At 37.2% G+C, this 22075-nt stretch overlaps 1 protein-coding gene across 13 annotated transcripts in view; it reads right to left on the minus strand.

Moving 5' to 3' along the window:
* THRB (thyroid hormone receptor beta) overlaps positions 1 to 22075 on the minus strand; it is a 167839-nt gene that overhangs the window by 18837 nt on the left and 126927 nt on the right. For all 13 annotated transcript variants that reach the window (XM_083867806.1, XM_083867804.1, XM_083867796.1 and 10 more), the window contains one exon: positions 779 to 879. In XM_083867806.1, the coding sequence (XP_083723932.1) occupies positions 779 to 879 (101 nt within the window). The remainder of the gene's footprint in view (positions 1 to 778; positions 880 to 22075) is intronic.

Here is a 22075-nt window from a genome sequence, read left to right on the forward strand (position 1 = left end):
CCCATTTGTTTAGAAAAACAATATTTTTTTTTATTTTCTGCAGGAAAGAATAGCTTTCTTACAGCATCTCAAGCTATTCAGGCAAATTCATGGTGGTGAAATCACATAAGTTGTGCCTGATTCTGTTACTCAATTTTTTAAATTTACTTGCCCAAAGCAATCTCTTTTTAAATTTATTTTTGTATGTAGTCTTGGAGATGCATTTTAGGGCTGAAAACACATTTCAATATGCTTAAGTTAAAGAAGTCAAAATCTTTTGGAAACTATTTTAATTGGGTGCCAATGCTTCCCAAATTGATGGATGTTACTGTAGTATGAACATGTGGAAAGGATTTTGATTTTTGCTTCTTCTCAAGGATGGTGAGAGGCACTGGAACGCTGCTAATCACTACAGACTCTTCACAGCCATAAGCAGAACCTCAGCTATTGCATAAACAGCTTCAGTGGAATAGCTGGGAACATGCTGATATATTCTGGCTGAGAACATGGCTAAAGAAACATTAAAAAATGGAAATTCAAAAGCTAACTGTTAAACAGCAACAACAACAATCTAAATTTCTTGTTTTCTTTTCAGAAGCAAACACAGCAAAAACCAACTACATTCCTCATGCATATGAAGAGCAGCAGCATGGCCAGATACGGCTTATCATCAGTACTGGATGTTCTTATTAGCTTCTAATCTGTCTTTATTTGATTTGACAGCACAGTTCAGGAAATCTGTATAATGGAGGAGCTGGAGAGCTATTTCTGATTCCCACTTTCCCACCGTGCCGTTTACCTTACAACCTTCGCAAGTGATGCAGCGATAATGATATCCGGTGGCTTTGTCCCCGCATACTACACATAGCTCATCCTTGTCTAAGTAGCTGGGTATATACCCTGCAAAGAAAAAGAGGATGTGGCATGTAAACTCCACACAAAATTATATGATATATTTGATATAAAAATATTGTATTAAAGTCTACTACAGATCTCATCTACCAGTGCCATACTTCTGAACTCACTTAATTTCCTGAATAAAATATGTTACAGGCTTAATTAAACACAGTCTATAAGATTTTCTATTCTTCAGACTGATCAGTGTCTAGTGGCCAAGAGGGAAAGGTTGGAGCATGATTTCTCTCTCCCGAGAGTGAGTATACTCATTGGAATACTACAGAATACTACATCAGAAAATATTCATTAGTTCAAAAGATTTGATGTGAAATAGTAAAACAGCGATGAAGGCATGCAATATATTTCTGTTCTATATATCAGAAAAAACTTCAATATACTTGCATACTGCAGATGAGACCCCAGGTTTCAGTGCAACTGGGGGACTTGGTAGTAAGAAATATTTACTGACAGATGCTTTGTTTCAAAGCAGAGAGGTACTAGCAACATATAGCCCAAGCTGTATTGATCATGCCTGACCTGCACATGTGCCACAGGAATACTTAACATAGCCTGAATTTAAAGCACATTTCAATATGCTTAAGTCAAAATCTTTTTAAAACTATGAAACTATACATGAATACACATTCAAATATGTGTGTGTCTGTGTACATGTATGTGTTAGAATGAAATTTTCTCTTCTGAAGTGGTTTACCAGATCCGGCCAATGAAAATATTCCTGCTGTGAAAAAAAACTGGCAATGCTTGGTCTTTTCCCACAATAACATTTGTTTTGAAAGCACAAACATACTTTCAATTTGAGCAAAAAACCAAAACAATTCTGATGGCAAGCAAAACGTAATCGTAACCACAGACAACTTTTAAACAGGGTAAAATACAAACCTTTCAAAATCAATGTTTCCATGACTCATAACTAATGGAGTTATGGCTTCTAACTTTACCTTCTGAAAAATCTCACCGTGAAGATATTACATAAAGATCTCAGACTCCCTTTGAGGGGAGAGAGGAAAGTGCACCTATATGTGTAAGATTTGTGGAGTGTAGTAAACATTTCACAGAATCCCACAATGGCTGAGGTTGGAAGCCACTTCTGGAGGTCAACTGCTCCAACATCCCTGCTCAACACAGGGGCACCTAGAGCCAGCTATCCAGGCCTATGCCTAGACACCTTTTGAGTTTCTCCAGGGATGGAGACTCCACAACCTTTCTGGTCAATCTGTGCAAGTGCTCTGCTCTGTCACCTTCACAGTGAAAGGAAAATACTATTCTATTATTCTTAGAAGGAATTCCCTGTACTTCTGTTTGTGCTCACTGCCTCTTGTTCTGTCACTGAGAACTGAGAGGAGTCTGACCCTGTCTTCTACATGCACACTGATATGACCCCTTGAGCCTTCTCTGCTGAAGAGTCCCAGCTTTCTCAGTTACTCCTCATAGAAGAGACGCTCCAGTTCATCATCTCTGTGGCCCTTTGCTGGGCTTACTCCAGGATGTCTGTCTTTCTTCTATTGGGGAAGCCCAGAACTGGACTCAACAATGTAAATGTGTTTCACTAGAGCTGAAGAGAATGGAAGGATCACATCCCTCAAGCTGCCGGTGATGATTTTCCTAAAGCAGACCAGATGCCATTTACCTCCCTTGCTTCAAGGACACCACTTGCCTATATGCAACCTGCTGCCCCAAGGAACCCCCAAGTACTTCAGAGCAAAGCAGTTTCCTGCCAGTTGGGCCTGCACTACTGCATTTATTATTCCTCCCCTTGCGCAGAATTTGGCCTTTCCCTTTGATGAACTTCAAGAGATTCCTCTCATCCCATTTTTCTAGCCTGCCTAGGTTGCTCTAAATGGCAGCACACCCATCTGGTGTTCCAGCCGCTCTTCCCAGTTTTGTATCAACTGCCAGCTGTCTGAGTGGAATTTTGAGTGCAATGAAGGAGTGCCCTTTGGATGCAGCTGCCTGTAACACTATCCCTTATCACTGGCTTGCTCAGTCCATCTGTAGCACCACATATAAGGGCAGACATGCAGCTTGCTGTCTCTATGCAGCCCTCACAGCAGTATGGGTTGGTACAGCTTGGGGACTTGGGACACCAGTCACTTGGAGGGCAACCAGCAGCAAGACTCAGGGCAGCAGAAGGCTGTTGCAGGATGCTGCAGAGGGGTGGCCATCATCTTCCTGTAACTAACATGCCAGAGGGTCAGCTCAGTAAAAGACAGTTTAAATTCAAGTGCCTTCCTAAGGCTATGCTCCCAGACGTTCTCTAGCAAGGAAAGCCCAAATTAGACAAAACACTTAAAATTAACTGAGCTTAAAATGCTTAAACTTTATGGAGGCTGGTGAGTAAATCAGGAGAAAGTAAAGAAGGCAAAAAGTATTTATATGGCCTAGTTTGAGTATAATTATGAGAACCTAAATTATAGAGGAACAGATACCCTTCTTCTCTAAAACAAGGAAGCAGTAGTACTCGGAAGCCATTCCTGGATACAGGCATCTCAGCTCTGCCAATATTCCTACTGATATACGAAAGGAGAATGGGGGAATGAGCTGAGATTTTAACGTTGTATCAAACCAGTCTACAGGACAGCAAAAGACCAGATTTATATTCAGGGTACATTTCTCCATGATGAACAAGTTGTGCTTGGTGGCCATGTGACATTGAGAGATGAGAGACAGCAGGGTTTCAACTCTAATTACATCACTGACTCCTAATAGACACTATGCCAGTGGGGGATTAGCAGAGGCTATTATCTCCATCCTGCCCCCACTCTGCTCACACCTGCCTCTGCACATGCAACACACAGACAACACAGAGCTGACAAAGTGGGCAGAAGATGCAGCAAAGGGATGCAGAATTCTCCCCTAAATTTATCATGAAGATCAATGGCTTCTTGTTATTGCTGGTTACTGCTATTCCTAAAATATACTCTTTGCACAGCATAAACTACATCCTTGAAAATTCAGTATCCCTGGTTAGCTTCCTCAAGAATTGCTTCTGAATTAAATGCCTTGATATTTCATTAATTATACAAGCTGGATAGTGCTGCTCATCTGATGGTAACTTGTTCTACTGGAAGAGTAGGATATCACTTGTCTAAACTGCTTCCTTAAATATATACAGTAGGTCATGCATGTGACCATTGCTGTCCATCTCCTTCCTGGAGTTTTGTGACTTTATCCAACATAAAAAACAGTTTCCAACATGGCATAACACACAACTTCCTAGGGGCAATCCCAGTCAGAAATTAAAATGGCATCCTTACATGCAACCACATTGCCAATTTTCTTGCATCAGAAGCATTAAGCGTCACCTACTTAAGCTACCTAAATATTATGTTCAGTACTTCCGCAGATTGAGTCCATGTCACAAGGAAGTACATACCCGGAACTCTTCTAGTGATTCAACAGGAAGCACGAATAGAAAAATCTTATTCCAAGAAATCACTGGCAACAAAAATGTTCAATACACACACCTTTTCTTTCTATTACTTTCTATTATTTCTATTATATAGTTTTCTGTATTTTTAACACTTCTTCCAACAGCTAATGGGGTCAGAAACAGCTCGACTGGGAAGACTGGACCTTCAGTAGTATTTTTAAAAGATATAATTCAGACAGACTACAAAAAACAGTAAGCGGAATTACATTCAGTTCTTATAAACACTAATGTACATTCTAAGTAATTTCTCGTGGTTGCAAATATCCTGTATGACCTCTGTATAAATTCAATACAATTTAATTTGAAAGACGTGCAGATAAACAGACTCAGTACATTTTTTCTGCTTCTCAGTTAGAAACAGCATTAGCAGGAAGAAATCCAACAGTTTTTCTAGACATGGCACCAACATGGAAGAAATGAATAGTGCAGTGGAGATTCTTGGGGAAGCCATGGATGGCAGTGGAGTTGTTTGTTGGATGTTTTGAGGAAGGGGAAGAGCAACAGACTTGTTTCATTCCTTGCACCACTATTCGTAACTTGTCTCTCATATCAACATATCAACTTCTGCTTTTGTGCAATAACACTGAAGCCAAGATAAAAATGCCTATGTGGAAAAGCAGATGCTGCCTGGACAGAGTTATCTGGTGCTCTCTTACTAAAGAAGAATGTCTGATAAATCTCATGGAAAGGTCAAGTAGGTTCCTATTCCAGGTGGTCATAATTTATTTCTTGGTCAAAACCTTTAAAGTAAAGAGCTAAGAGGAAGTGTTCAAGAACAACACCAACCTCATTGACTTGTACAAAAATAACCAGTACTATTTCTTGTCGTTTCAAGTCTGTCTGCTGTATTCAGAATCCTCATGTACTGTCATTTGTTGCATCCTGTATGATCCTGCAAGTTAATTATCTGTCAAGTATGACCTGACATTGTTTATTCAATATCCACCTTGGATCTTTGTTTTGTGTGGAGAATAATAGTGAATGACCTTCATCTGTTATGTCTGGTGTTTCCCCTGTAGCCTAAAGTAACACCTATGGTCCCTAGACTCCCACCTGCCAGTCTGCCTAATCTTACTATCTTGGCAAGGCTAAGCACACCACAGGAGCAGTTGCCCCTCTCTAGAAGAATATGTCATATAATCCATTATAGCCAATTTTGAGAGCAATTTAAATCACAACTGTAGCTTTGTAGAGGCACAGCAGGAAACAATTCCCTTCAACAGGAAGATGCATGATGTGTCTGCCCCAAGCAGCCATAAGGACAGAAGGAGATCTGCTAACCTATGCAGTCATCTGAGGTACTCCTCCATTAATACTGTATGCATGCACTCTTGAATTACCATTTGCAGGAATGATGCCTTAAAGCACCATATACAACCCGGCACGGTGTAATAGGCTGGAGAGACCCAAATGAGACATTCAGTGGCTATTCCTCTATTTCAAGTATAACAAACCCTGAAAAATTAGTGTTTCTTTTTCCTCTATACCTTGTACACATTAGCAACAACAACAACAACAACAAACATGTTTTGGGAAAAGTAAAGACCTATTTCAGTTTTGTTAAAGTATCGTTGCACATACTTTCTATCTCCAGGTCTGTACAGATAATTTGATATTCACCTAGGGAATTAATCCACACCTTAAAAAAACCTGTAGAACCAAACGGTATTTGACTACCAAAAAGGGATATGAGTAACACCGATGTAAACAAATTACACCTGTCTTCCAGATGTTCATTATTATCTTGTTCCTAATCCACCATAGATTTATAGCTTGCAGGCAGAAAATGCCATTTTTTGCTATTGCAGAAGGACAGTTACATTTCAAGACCATTATTTATTCAGTATTTTAATTTTCACTGTACACTGGCATATATTAAATATATTCCCTGAAATCTTTCTTTCCCCCATCTGGTATGATTTGCATGAGTAGAGACCTCTCACTAAAATGAGGAGTTAGGACTTACCAGTAAGCTGGTATTCACTTACTAGACACTGCAGTATGAAAATGAAAAAGATGAAATTAATTACTACCTTGAGAATCCTCAATTGTATTAAAACTGAAATGTAAATTTGTACTGCTGTTCTACTGCTTTCATAGTCACCTTGAACTCTTGACAAATTATAAAAAATTACAAGGACCAGCCATACATCATCCTTGACATACTTGTGCAGAAAAAGCTTAAATGGAGTGTTGGTGAAAGCACAAAGCGACAGAGAAAAAGCATACTCGGTTCTTATTTGTGCTATTATCAACATTGATCTGAAAGGCTGGGCAGATACACTGATCCTTCTTTCCCACTTTCTTTAAATTACTCCCACTGAGAAAAATGGCTTATTTCTTCTTCGAGCTTGGAAGCACCGAGAACGTTGCTGAGCAGATTCACACTTTTCTTGTTAGCTAACTGGCTTGCATGTCCTCAATTTTGATTTTTGTTGACATTCTCTGATTTATGAAATTACTAAAATTTGGCAAAAGATTCTGCAAAGATCAAATCTGAAATATTTTACAGTCCCTTTTCTCTCAATGACTTTTCAGTGCATTAGCTCTGTTCCTTAGGCTGAGTCAGAAACCTTATCAACAACAGTGCTTTTGCAGAGAACGTGCTGAAAACATTTTAGCCTGAACTGCACTGTCACTTAAACTTCTGCGATCAGTACTGTACCTGTAGCCATTACCGACTACAAGTACAAACTGCATCACTTTAAGGGATCATACAGATCATGCAAATTCCCCACCCCTCAAATTATTTAAATGTTTTTAGAGACACATATCTTAGTACTGCAAGAAAGTTATTTGTTTAGCAATCTAAGCCTCACTGAACAAAACAAAGTATAACTTACTTCACTTTCTCATCCTTCATCTAGTTGTGGAAAGGTTACAGTAAAGGAGATGAAAACACATTATTTCCATTGACTTCTGTTATGAAAGAAACAGAAGTCCAAATGCATAATGATTTATGCAATGCATTATTCAATTTTTCTTAGTGCTATTTCCTTAGATGGGTGGTCAAGAGCAAAATTAATATTTTTAAGCCTTGAATAATCGTTAACATACTGGGAGCTGCTCTGCTGCAAAGGCCAGGATGACAAATTCTCAGTGTTTCTGCAAATTGATTATATCCACATACACTATGGTTTGGCGTAAGCTTCATGTTACTTTTCTCAGCTATTTAGAAAGTAACCTAATGTTCTCACACTGCTGAGAACTCAGTTTGGGCTAATTCAGTCGCATACTCCAGCATTCGCATACTATGTATTCTCAGCTGCGTGTTAATTGCCTGAGAAAATATAAAGAGAAATAATTATGGCAAATACAAACGCAAAAATAACAACAATAATAACAACTTTCAAAGCCCCATTCTCCCACCATACCAAGAGCTTTTCAAAATGGCTCTTAACCTCACCAGTTTCTCACTGGTAACTGGGAAGCAAGATGAGCTGCAGGGATGAGAAGCTGGCTCTGCTACAACCTAAACTCAAGAATTTCCTGCTGCAAACCCTTGTTTTGAGGGGCAGCCTCTCCTTACTGATCTCTGACCCACAGTATCTGAAGTTGAAGTCTAACTTCACAGACACCTGTGGTAATCTTTCATTAACATTGTCCAAGAAATTACCACGTAAAGGAAAATGAAAGCCAACTTTCATCCCGGTTTTAACTGTGCAGACATTTCTCCTGTTTTGTCCAAATGTCCAAAACACTGTGCAGACACCAAGTGTGGGGAGACTAAAGCTTCTGGACTTCTGTACATATTTCTTTTGTGCTTTCCCAACTGCATTATCTTCTTCCTGTCACTGGGTACCCCTCACAGCATAGGTGGTGTGAGGAGATCCAGGGACATTTCTGCCTGTCTGCTCAGCCTCTGCACAGCGCCAAGGGGGCACAGGCTCCCCTTGAACATCATCCATCCAGCAGGCACTGCTGCAAGCTCACCACAGCTGGCAGCACTGTATGAGGGAAAAAATATTCCAGTTTAAGCTCTCTGGGACAAAACTGAGAATAGCACCTCATTCTCACAACGATGAGCCCTGTTCTGCTTATCAGATTTCACAGCATTATGCAGAAAACAAAGTGTATCTGGTTGCCTGTTTCCTAGGGCAAGATCAGGTCCGAAAAGGCTTCCTTAATAAAACAATAAGCTCTTGTATAAATGTTATGCTGTCACCTTTTAACAGCAGAGCACAAAAGGTAATGGAGCAACAAGTAGATGCAAAGCTTAACCCACATATCCACCTCTTGATTTTTTGGACTACAACTCTTTTCTTTAAAAGTTAATTCTTTCATCAGAATTTCTGACAGACAGTCAGGAAACAATAGTTTTTAATGTGCTGTAATAACTGAAGCAGCTTTCTGATATTTAGTATAACTGGCTATGCTTTACAAATGCTTTTTTTCCCCCCCTTAGTGACACATTGCTGGGGTCTTTGGTTGTTGTTTTTCCAAGTTATTTTCTGAATTCTTTTAAAGTGACATAAAAATAGAAAAGTAATTAAATACCCTTTCACAAAGTATAAACTTTTCAACATATAAAATGTTGATTTTTTTTCTTCTCAGGGGGAAAACAAGACTTTAACCATTTAGTAACTAGCAAAAGTTCTGATAAGAAATGAGTCCATGTGCTACTGTAAAGTACAATCTGACTTGAACAGCACATTATTGAGATTATGACAAATTTCAGGGGACTAACAAAAATACCAACTGCAACAATCAAGACTCCTCATGAACACCTGTTTAGGGACTTAATTTTGCTTTAATGGGCTATTACCAAGGCTTCTCTAACAAACTCACTCACTCCCCCAATCAATTCTGGATCAATACAGACACACATGCCCTGTGAAAAGCCTTCTGTTCTTAGGACAGGATTAAAAGATTCGTTAGTTTTAGGATAGCTTGCTTAAAAGATGGAAATTAAAAAAAAAAAAAAAAAGAGAAGATGCACATGTTCCACACAGTTTAGATCTCTTCTACTTAACAAATTCAACATTTGCAAAGGTTTGACAGAAGGGAGGCCACTTTTTATTGATTATCACAGTAATAAGGCTCTAAAGAATCCCAAAACACATTGCTTAGTCTCTGTGAATGATCAATTAAAAGCCTGCTTGAGAGTCGGCTTCCATGGAAATTCACCGCCATTTCTTAGTGAGACTGAGGTAGTAGAAAATAAGGGCATTCAAGCCGTTTTTAAAAACAACTCTGTATTCTTTCAAACAAACAAGTTCAAAAACTTTACACAGGGCAGATGTTGGGTGTCTGAGTACTGAAATAACTTAAAGCTCTGACCTCGGTGTACCAACTATTATTTATAACCTTCAACATTATGAAAAATGTATTCCTTCAGTGACTTTGCAACAGCAAGTCTTTATTTTTTCGAAGTTAATCCTGATGTAAATGTTTTCTTTAACCAAAAATTCAAGATACAGGGAAAGTCTGTGAAGGCTACAAATTCATTAATTAAAGCCCAAATCCAGACAGACATCCTTAAAAGACATTTAAAATGTTGGACAATACAAAAACATACATTACCCACAACTACATTTAGCCTACAATTTGATCATATTGTTACAGCTTCCAAGAATGATTTTAAAAATAATTTTCTTTATTATGAAGTACGATGCTGTTCAATGTATAAAATTATTTTTTTCTGTCAATCATAGAAATTTATTACATCAAGGGTTAACGAATATTTTCTGTCCAAAGGAAAATATTTCAGTTTTCCATGTAGTTAATAAAAATAAAGTCTACTTTTCACTACAAATATACTTCAAAAGTAGTAAATGGTGTTTTCCTTATCTCACTAGTTACATCGGATTCATCTGGATTTTGGAAAACTGCATACAGAAAATCTGGTCTGATCAGAATAGGACATTAGTTTTGGTATAACACACAGTTTATTTTTCTTATTTAATAATGTGATTTTAAAGAAACAGAGAATGTATACTCTGTATGCGTCAGTCTGGTTACCGAGTTCAAAAGAAACAACACTGAAAACATTTCCAAGCGTTTGTTAGTGTTTTGGGCTCTTTTTAAATCTCCTTTGCTTACATGAAAGCAAAAGAATAAATTCTAAAAACCAGCAATGTTTTAACCCCTAGGGAGCAGACACAGCACTTGTCTCACAAACATATTGATTAGACCAATCTTTTGGATGCAAAGTCATCTTTCTTGCACAGATATATTCCTGAATTTTCAGTCTTTTTTGCTCTGCATAATCAGAAATTTGTGGTTTTCACTGAGAAGACAGTAACTCAAACACAATCATTTTCCCATACATATTTACAGTCCTATTTTCAAATTCTTTTGCCCCAGTTGCTGAGCAAATAGAGTTCACATTTACTGAAAACACGGACTCACACAGTTTGTATGTAACCAGAAACATAGCTTTAAGATGCACAATATAGAATGACGACATTTCAGGAGAGAAACTTTCTTATCGGGCTCACAGGTGAATAGCAAAGGAACTTAATAGCCCAGGAAAGCAGAAAAAACCACAATATACTTGCAAATGTCTCTTATAGATTAAGAAAAAGTGCTTGGAAATCCTCATTGCTCACCGAAAACCTTACAATCACCTAGCAACCTATGTTACTGCTGCTTTCAATTTTGAACAGGCAGCCTTCACATTCAAAGATGCATCTGAGCCAACTGATGCGACTGTAAGTTTAAAGCAAAACAAAAACAAAAGCAGAGATTATTTTTTTTTGTTGTTATTTAAATAAAATGCCCCTACCTTTCTTCTGAGAGTACGATGGCGACTGCACTTGAGAAAAAGTAGGTTTTTCTTCTGTGAAAAATTCAGGTTGGTTGTACTGATTCAGGGCCATGTCCATGTCAGAGTACTCGCTTTTAAACACGTTTCCAGGGTAACTACAGGTATAAGGCTGATTCACCGCCCAGGCCTGTTCCATATATATGTTGTTACTGTGCAGGACCTGAGCATCACAACTGCTGTAACCCTGATTATCTTCGATATATGTGCAATAATCAGTGGACTGCATGTAGCAATTGCTACCAGCAGCTGGGTGCACTTCATATATCTCTTGCATACAGTAGTTCATTTTGTTAGCCTATCTCAGCTTCTACTTTACGTACACACACACATGCATACACACGCAGGCATGCATACACATGGATCGGGAGAGGAGCAATGAATATACACCAACAAAGTCGACTGCAAAACAGCCCGTTTTACTTCGGAGCAGCACCTGATGTGCTAAAATCCTATTTATATTGGGACGGCTTGTGAACTCCCCTGCCAGTCAAACATATTGGGAAGCAGATTTATGACAGTCAAAGGTCTTAATCTGTGACTGTAAGTTAATTCCAAGGGAAGATGGCAGTCAGGTAGCAATGACCACCAGACAAAGAAGCGACATCCTGACAACCCTCCTGTTCCACCGCTTGTCTGGAATAATCATTTTATAAACCATTTCCAGCCTTTTCCAATATGATTAGAAAACGATTACTAAGGCGAGGACACAGTTATGTCACTGTAGTTGTCAACTTAAGTGTGAAGAATTATAAAGACTGCTTAAGAACTCCCAGAGGGGATACGCTGAAAATCCTAAAATCAATAATCCTGTTTTTCAGCATTAAACCATAGAAAATCCAATAGTGCTGTGCTGATGACCCAAACAGTAGTCTAGTTTTACAAAATTTAGCAACTTAATCTGTCATCAGCTTTATTGATTTTGTTTTACAGAATTACATGCATGAATCTCCCCAGCCTCCACACATACACAATCCTCCCCACTGCCTGGTAATGAATTTACGGGAAAGCGGCTTTTCTAAACTTCAGTGATTTCAAGAAGTAATTTCTATTGAGTTCAACAGGTGGGAAACTTTAAAATAATATAATCAGCAAAAAGAACACTGCTTAAATATTATCAAGAAGCTAATTGCTTTGCTATTCTGCCTTGTTATTTTTTCTGCGTCAGTAATGAAGTACTTTTAGAAGAGCTTTGTTTCTGACAACAGAGCAAGGAAAGGAAGGAATGTCTTCTTGCTTGTTTTGGCTCACCTATGAACTATGAACATGGCAATGCCACTACAACAAAAACTGTATGATATTTTAATTGCCTAATGCACCCCAAATTTCAGTATGGTTACTACACCTTCTTTAATAATCCATTCTTTTTTGATTAAAAAAAAATTAACTTATATTAGCTGCTATTTTTTTTTACTAGGAAAACGTATTTTTTCTTTACAGCACAGCTAAGATACAGTGAAACTTGTGAAGTCAGTAACAAACTGGTATCCCTTTCTAATATCTACTATTAGGGAGCTGAATTATTACTGATTTGACAATGAGAGCTTTCTTATTTCACTCATTTTAAAATAAAGGACTCCAAAATTACTGTGTAACTTGGCCCTTTAACTTCTAGGATCTTAAGCATATATCTAACAATCTTGGTGAACATACTCTTAAATAGTCCTCAAAAGTTCAGTGCAATAGATAAGAACTGGGCATGACATAACCACAATATTCCCTATCCGATATTGCTGAATATTTCAGACTAATAAAAACAGCCAACAGAAAAACATTTTCCCTCCCAACATACAACTGTAACTAACCTATCTAAATAAGCAGCATTTCCAGTTAATGTCTAATTAACTACCAAATCCAGGACAAGTCCTTCCAATTATAGAGAAGTTAAAATTCATATTTGGAGTTCTTCTTCCTCCTCTAACTACAAAAGAAGCATCTTAATTTAACATGCATTTCTTATTAACTTGCTCAAAAAATAATAATACATTTGATAAATAAAAACCAAACTCTACTGAGATCAGTGCTACTGAAGTCAATGAAGTTGCCTCCAAAATGAACTTGTTCTGCTAAAACTCTAATAATTTAAATGTTTTAGTTCTGCAAGATCACAGTTACTGAAATCCAACAAGTAAAAACCCTAATGAACCCTCATTCTTTTACCATGGTCTAACTCAACAAATACCACTGTAAAATAGAGTGTGAAGAAGCACACAATAAAAGTTAATTTTCATTTTAATTCAGGCCCATCATCTAGATTTTACAGTGAGTTTGTCTGTGATAAAAAGCATGTCTCATGAAGGATCTGATTTTTCAATAATGGGTGTTCAGCACTTCATAAACAATGCCTGTGTTTCATTCAAGAAATTATGCAATAGTTGTTTATACCGAAATCCCCAAACCATTCCCACTGAGGTGATGGGTTGGTAATACTGCAGTGTATTCTACACATACAGCTTGTTGAGTTTACTTCTCCACACTCCCAATAAAACTTTCCCAAGTACAGTACCTGAGTACATTTACCACAAAAAGATCCCCTGTACTGCCAACAGAAATTTATGCAGAGCTCCCACAGAGGATAGGGCTGTGTTGCTGTGTTTTACACTTAGCAGAGCACAATACCTAGATACTTTTACACCACCCAGAAAAACTTTGGAGAGCTAGGCTTTAAATTCTTAGTGAGATTTTTTCCCATGCGGATTTGCTTTGCCAGCAAAGTCAGAATTCCCACAAATCTTTTCTTTTCTTGTTTTTTCCCCCTCTGACTGGTCAGTTTTTAAATTCATGTTTAGTTTTTTTAATTCCATTTAAATTTTTAATTTGAATTTTAATTCAATTCTGTTTCGTTTTTCAGTAACAAACCTGTTCCAGCCAGGATGCCATCTGAGGAAATGGTATTTCAACATGGCACAGCCTGTGACTTACCTTCTATTCCAAAATAAAACCTTCAAATATTTCTTATTTTCTATTGCCATATCAATAATGCTTAGACATGTGTGACATACTATTTTTGTCAAGAGTTCTGTTAATACTGCAAGGAAATTAAATTACAAGAAACTGCAAAGGATGAGGAAAAAATGAAAAATTAATAGAAGACTTTTCCAACAAACAAACAAACAAAAAAAGATGAACACTGCCAGGGAATGTGGGTTCCTTACCTGTGATATGCTAATATTAAAGAGGTTTGTAGCTTTGCAAATTGTTGTTCCCTTGGAAACAAATCAGTTCAAAGAACATTGCAAAGATTTTAAAAACTAAAATATTCCTAAAATATTTTCATTTTAATCTTTTAGGGCCCAATCCTGTTAGTTTCATGTATGCCTTTGAATTAAATTATCTGATACTAGACAGTCAGACAGTGTCTTTATCAAAAGTCTGAAAGTGGAGTAGAATAATATTAACAGTTTTTGTTTTGTATTCCGATTTGACTATTCATGTCTTTACATCATGTATGTTGAGCTTTTGTTGCCTTCAGTAATGTAATATCACACTTGGAATTTTATTAGTTCACACGTGTCTAATTATGTAAACACATGGAAGTTAATCACCATCAGAACAAGCCCTTCAATTCAAGCAAACAGGTCAGGGGAAAAAACCAGAAATTTTGATACTGAAATGGCAGAGGATCCAAAGCTTGAACCTCTCATAGCCTAAGGTGTTAGTCCATTGTTCTAAAAAAGGCAGGAATTATTTGTTGAACAGGTGTCTGGAATGCCCCGAAGATTTTATATACTCACCCTGGTGTAAATCAGAAGTAAGTTTAGTGCAGTCAGTGATACTAACTAGGTAGGCAGAAATCAGGCTGAGAATGCCTGAAAAGGGGAGTCTGCAGAAGAGACTGCCTTACACTACACCATTCAGCTCTTCATTAAGTCCTGTTTTACAAATTATGACTAAGACTTTTAATTACAAACAATTAAACATCCCCATTCATTAAGATGCATTTACTTCTCTTCTGACTTAGCTCAGTTACAAAACTCACCAAAATGAACCCACAGAAATGTTAAGGAAAGACAAAAATCTGGTGGATGACCCTCTGGATGCTACAGCCCAACCAACAAAGATCCCTGACACAAAAAAGAGAAGTATCATGGAGTGCAATTTAATCTGCTGTGGCACATTACCTGCAAGAGTCCTATTCTCCTGACTTTTTCCATACTGTGCACCCCTGGTCTAGAGTCCTGGGTATCGCAATGCTGTGGTTAGGGCCCCTGCATGCTGTTCTAAAAGATTCGGCAGTGTCGGGACGTGGGAGGTATTGCAGAACATTCAAATCAGTCAGAGCAAAGTGCCACTTCTGAAGGACCAAATGGAAGGGTCTTATGTTGGTTGCTGTTCAGAGCCTTCATGCATAAAGCTGAATAAAAATCCAGGATTTAGTAAAAAAAATTTGCACATTTAAACATGTAGTTGCAAAGATTAAATATATTGTTCTGAACTCCTCACAGTTTTGTATGCTTGTATTATCAGTTCCTAGTTTAATAAAGCAAATTATTACGCATTACAAAATAACTGTTGCATTTCCTATTTATAGGTTTTATTGTTGCCTGAATTGTCTCAGCCACCTCTGATGGTTTTGGGAAAAAAAAAAAAAAGAAATTAGATCGCTGCTTTCCTGAGCAGACACAATGCACTTTCATAACTCGGGCTACATCCCAGACAGATCTTCTCATATCGTAAGGAAAACACACTGAAAACTGCAACAGTTTCTGAGCAAAACTACTAATGTGGCTTTACAATACACATAAGTTGTCAAATACAACTATCTCAGTGCCCACACAATGAGTTACCATCTCTCTTTAACGTATGTATTTGCACCACCTAATTCACTTTACGCACTATGACCAAAGACTCAAAATGGTGCCTCAAAAGTTTGACTATGTAAACTTACTGTTAGAGATTAAGCTAAGAAAACCTCAAACATCAGAATCCAAAATAACAACAAGCACTTCCAAGACCAGAAAATTAACTCTTCATGGTGTTTATCTTATTTTGTGACTTATGTGACTAAGTCATAAGGTAGGTAGGATTACGGAATTCTAGTGCTGAAAAGTCACAACAGCATTTGACAGTTTCTGAAGTATGTCTCAGTGGAAGATAAGACATCAAAAAAACCATCATTTTGTCTATGCTACATTTATAATAGCAGCTGAAGGAAAAAAAGCCAAATCTTTCTGACATAAAATGATTTCCTTGGATTTGCAACAGATGCAGGGAGATTCAAACTAGCTACCCTGCAGTACAAACCAGAGGAAAATCTTATTTAGACAACAGCACAACTCTTTTCTCCATGTATACCAAGTTAGTTATTTCTCTAAAACTGCTCCTCTCACAAAACCCTCACTGGTTATGACATGACACTAAATTAGTCTGTGACTCATAAAATACCAGTGTGATGTGTCTTTTATTGAAATACTTCAGACTCATTAGTCTGCTTGAATAACAAAGAATGTCATCATTTATATTTAAACATTCAGATTCACTACAATTCCAGTTATCCCTCAAAATATTTTTGACACCTTGAATAAATTTGGTAAAAAGAGAACGGAGCTTGCTCTTTTCTGATCAGGACTCCTCCAGGGTTTGTGCTTGCTTCTTCTCACACTATTCATGACACAGATAGGTAGCATGCAGTCTTGTCAGAACAAGACTGTTTGCTACTTGAGATGTTGGCCAACAAACGGGCAAAAAAATTTCCTGAATAGTTTTGACAACTTTTAAGATGGCCCCATAACAAATATTACTAAGTGTAATTATAGACCTGTGACCCAGACAACCCAGTTGGTTAAGCCTCCCCATATATCATAATTGGAAGACCCTGTTAGCAGACATCAGTTAATTACAGAGCTTATCTCCTGAGAAAGTAATGGCCAATACTTAAAACATGTACCTTTTTTGAGTCATTCCCTGCCTCAACTTCACATGAAAACATCAAGGTAGGAAGTTTCATTTGTTCAAAAATAAAACCAAGCAGAAAACAGCCTAATTTAGCTTGACATAACATAATTAGCAGGCTCCTGGATGGGACTGTCTGGGTTTGGTAGCCTCCTGACAGTCCTTAGTAAGACGTTAAAGCGATCAACACCTGACATCTGTTAGCAAAGAGGCATTCTGAGGTAAAGCACAACTAAATCTAAAGAAATCAGGTACTTAGACCAGTTTAACTTTTTCATGAGGTGATATCCTGCCTGACACTGTAATCTTTCTTCCTGGAGTGACGCAAGACTTAAGTAAAAGAAAACAACTTGTAATCCCCCTCTTCCCAATATACAGTAATTATTTTTTAGGCAAAGAGCAATGAAGAACTATTTATCCAAGTTTAAAGAGGAATAAGAATAACTTAAGCATTACATTTGTGCTAATACCTTAGCAACTGTGATTACTAAAAGGAATTCCTTCAATGCTGTGCTGATGTGAACAAAACAACCTACCTCAGAGAAAATGGTCTATTCTCCTGACTAGTGAGGCAGAGGCTATTCCTAACAAGTACCATTTGAGCTCTGTACATGCACTTACTGAGGTTTGGGTATGGTTAATAACAAGAAAGAAGACAAACAACACAGTCGCAGGTGAGAGCTGAACACCCTGAAAGTAGAAAAGAAAGCCTTCTTTTGTCTTTTCATTTTTAATGTACAAAGATATGCTTTATTTTAAAAAGCCAGGTTCAGAAAAGATCTTGATCAGCGTATAAAGATCATAAAGAGAGAGACAAACACTTTTTAAAAGCTCTAAAATAAGAGATATTATTTTGTATTAGGCATCACGCAGAAAAGCCCAGTATGTACTCATCACATTGTCAAAAGGGCTCTTCACAAAGCTACTAAATTTATAGGAAACTAAAAACCACAATTGCTACTGATGAAAAAAAAAAATTTAAAAAGGTTGGTAGCAAGAAAACATCCCCACATAATAAGCTTTTACCAATGGCCAACCCCCTGACAGTAAACAAAGACATAACCTGGTTTTGCTTTGTTTTGTTTTTTTTTCCTAAACACAGCATTTGCTGTGCTCTTCATGACATCAGTTACCTTTACACTTTTTTTCTTCTTTTTGGTATTCCTGGGCACTTGACATGATTTGAAAGTCTGCTTTTGTATGGTCTGGCTGTAAAATTGTACTAGTCCAAGTAGAAGCATGTAGGCATTGCGGAAGCTGGTGTCCATTCCTCTGGATATCATCATTTTTGAAGTGTCTTTTCCTACAGAAACGATTTTCTGTTATGCCCACTACATTCCATTTCTGATTTCTGTCAGGAAGGTGAATCAGTCTGTCCCACAATAGGAGGCCACGTCCTGGATGTTTGGCAAATATTGCAGGGCTACAAACTGTTGGCTTTGCCAAAATCTTGCTCAGGTGTGGAGTTTTGGAAAGCAAGTGGTTCCCCCGCTCTCCTGATGCTGTGGTATTCCCGTGCATCTCCACTGGACTGCACTGATACGATGCAGAACCCTTCAGCCATGCCCATTCAGCCACCATAGTTCCCCTTCAGTAAAACTGAATATAAAATTTTCCTGTCTGAGAATCCTGAAAAAGCAGGCAGATCTGTGTGGACAGGCTAACACTAGATGTAACTTTCACAACATCACAACTACAACATGGGCCCCAGGGCAAGTTACCACCGATTTATTGCCTTGCTCATATGATCATTTGAGGTCTTGTAGGTCGAGGCTGGTCGTGAACAATTTTCAGATACTTAAAACACAAAACATCAAGGATTCAGCCTTGTTTGACTTTGCTCTTATCGTAGGCTGACCTGAGGGACACTCTGTTACCTAAGTGTGACATTCTTATGCGGGCATGCTTAGCAGTTCCGCTTTTGCTACCTACTGCCTTTCTCCGCCTGCGGTCACAGTGGAGTATCAGAGATGCTAATTTTATCACAGGAGCATGGACACTTGGCTCCACTGTGGATAACGAACAATACCAAAGCTGCATGATTTTATCTAATTGGTCATTGCTTATTCTTTGGTATAGAAGAAACTGAGATACCACTAGCTGACAAAATTTGCAAAACTAAATATAACCCAATTTCTATTTCTGGACAGCAAAACTAAATTGGGTGAAATGACCCATCAAAGATCGTATTCTGTATTTAAAGAAATTATTTTATTTTATTTTATATTATATGTAACAAAATTCAAATACAAAATAGCTGTTTAACTAACATAAAGAAAACAGCAAATTCCAGACACTTGATGACTGATATCCACAGTAGCTTTAATCATAGGAAGATTCTGATGTCCTAATCAAGCTAAGAGTTAATTTTACATGCATTTCACTCAGTAAAGTAAAATATTGGTAAGTAAGAGCATGCCAAGTCATTAATTTCCAGAAAAAAATGATTCAAACTAAATTGGGATTTCAGTTACCTATCTATCATAATATTGCTGTTTCTGAATCCTTTGTCTTAGGACTTCTCTTAAGTGGAATACTGCTCGCAGAGAACAAATTCAGAAAACTTAATCATGGTTGGCTTTAAATACTGTTATCCTGTGTTAATTCCTGTACGTTACATACAGCTTTCCTCAATACGTTACTTAATTTCAGATGTAAACACCTTTTTTCTGTTAGGAATACAAGTTCACCTGACATTTGCAGCTACAAGTCTATTTCTTCTACTCACTTTATCTCAGCTGGACATTAGTAACATAAATTTGAGAAAGTACCTGGCATCACAGACTTCAACACAAAGGGTAGGTAAGTTACCTACATAATTTGCCCTTACCTACTTCTAGCTTTACAGAGCTGCTCTTACTTCAGACTTGATTTTCTAAGTAAAAGTAGAAACTAATTCTAAATGCAGGTAATATGGCAAGAGAATATCACTTGTAGGAGGATAATCAGTTTAAAATAGAATAGTGAAAGTAACCCAGAAATACTAGCCAATTTAAAAAAATATAAAAGAACAGAATATAAAACTTTTTTCATAATTTGAACACTTTGATATTCTCTTGACTTCATAAATTTAAGCTCAGAGGGAGAGATAGGATTTCTTTGATAAGACCCTCTGGGAGCTGAGAACTTCCCTCTAAGATCTGAACTTAGACACTTTGTTTTCTGTGGCACAAAGAGGAACTGTGCACTACAACCCACCCTTCCTCTAGACCTTGCATAACCTCAAAAAGTGTACCTGCTTCAGTACAAGTCTACTCTCCCTTGAGTTCCTTCACATCCTAATTATCTCCCTGCATGGATGATACTCCATTTTCACAAAATTTTAGAGTCAGCCATATGCAATATATATGTTAAAAATATAAGCATTTCTATAATACACTCATAAATAGATCCATGCTTTGTCAGCTCCTTGAGCAGGCCAGTGATGCAACACAATTCTTGACCTTGTTTAGAAAAGTCAGTTATATGCTCAGTTACTCAGGTCTTGCTCTTAGTCTTCAAGATCACTGATTCATAATCAAGGCTGTTCGTTTTCCAAAAATTTCTATATTTTTTCCCCAAATTTATCTTTGCTATTAAACACTGTCTTTGCTGTCTTTTAGCCTATGAGGATCTGTCTTAACTTTGATTTTAATTAAAACCCATACATTCATGACTATGGTAAAAATTCTGCTCCCCAAATATTCAGAGAAGGTGTCATACAAGGCTTTTTTTACCTTTTAAATTTTTACCTTTAATAGGTAATCCAAAATTCATAACTTAAAAAATAAAATCAAAACATATTTTCCAATTTCTTTGTTTGCAAAGCATCTGTGGGACTTTGAAATATGATTATAGACATATTTAAACTACGAGGAGAAAATTATTCTATTATATTTTCCATCATTTGGAATTTATCCAGGCAGAGTTAACCAAGGCTAGCCAAACATCAAGAAGCTATATCCTCTCTTTTCCTTTTAGTTCCCTCTGAAATTTGTCTCACTATTTTGTCTGCCATGTTAGCCACAGTTCATTTAATTTTACAAGTTTCCATTTTATTTCACAAATTCTCCTCAGTCACCAGGGACATTTCATATTCAAGTTTTGCTAGTCAAAGATTAAGTTGCAAGGAACTACCACTGAGGGCTCTCTCTTATATTTTGTATCCTTTTCTTGTACTTCATATACTGTAGCACAGAGGATGTTTATGTCTTAAATTACCATTCATTTTATTATAATGTTAAATTAGTTTCATGAGAGGACAACATTATTTATTCTACTCCCTTGGTTCGAACATACTGCCTGAATTTCTCAAGGGCTTGGTTTTTGGGTTTTTTTGTTTTGTTTTGTTTTGTTTTTAACAAAAACCTATGAAATCTCCTGTTTCTTCTCTTGGTCTTGTCAACCCAGAATATTTGAAAAAGGATGATAATGTAATTTTGTCTCAAGCCTTTAGTTGTAAGAGAAGCATCTCTCTCTCTCTACCTACAGTTAAAATGGCTATAATCAAGGCAGGAAGCAGTACAGCCTATTGGGATGAACCATTACTAAAACCACAGGCCCTGTTTGAGAGTTAATAGGGACTAACAAGCAGGGTCAGAGCACATCAAGGAATCATCAAGAAACTTCAAAATGCACATTGTAGCAATAGCAGGCATCTCAGCAGTCAACAGATCAAAAGTCTTCCTCAAATTTCCATCAGAAGGTTTTTTAAAGAGAAGTTTGTTTTTATAAAAGAGAAGTTCTAGCAGACAAACTGCCTATTAAGCTTAACTAAAAGGATAGGCAAGGGGAACCCCTCAGAATTCTTTTATTATAGGCCAAAGCAAATTCTCCTTAATGGATAATTGTAAAGGTTGGCCTGTTCTCAGACATGCAGTGTTACCTGAATGTCAGTATATAAAAGACTACCAAAAAAAAAAAAAAAAAAAAAAAAAAAAAAAAAAAAAAAAAAAAAAAAAAAAAAAAAAAAAAAGAACAATTCACTTGTTTTCATCTCAGTGATGTGGATTTTTTTTCCCCCCAATTCTCTACTAGTATCTGCCAACAGTGGTCAAAGAAGCAATACACAAAAAACTCTCCCACTTTTAGTACAACTCAAGTGAAGAGAG

The sequence above is a fragment of the Zosterops lateralis genome (genome assembly GCF_965231275.1).
Source record: "Zosterops lateralis genome assembly, chromosome: 1".
Classification (NCBI taxonomy): Eukaryota; Metazoa; Chordata; class Aves; order Passeriformes; family Zosteropidae; genus Zosterops; species Zosterops lateralis.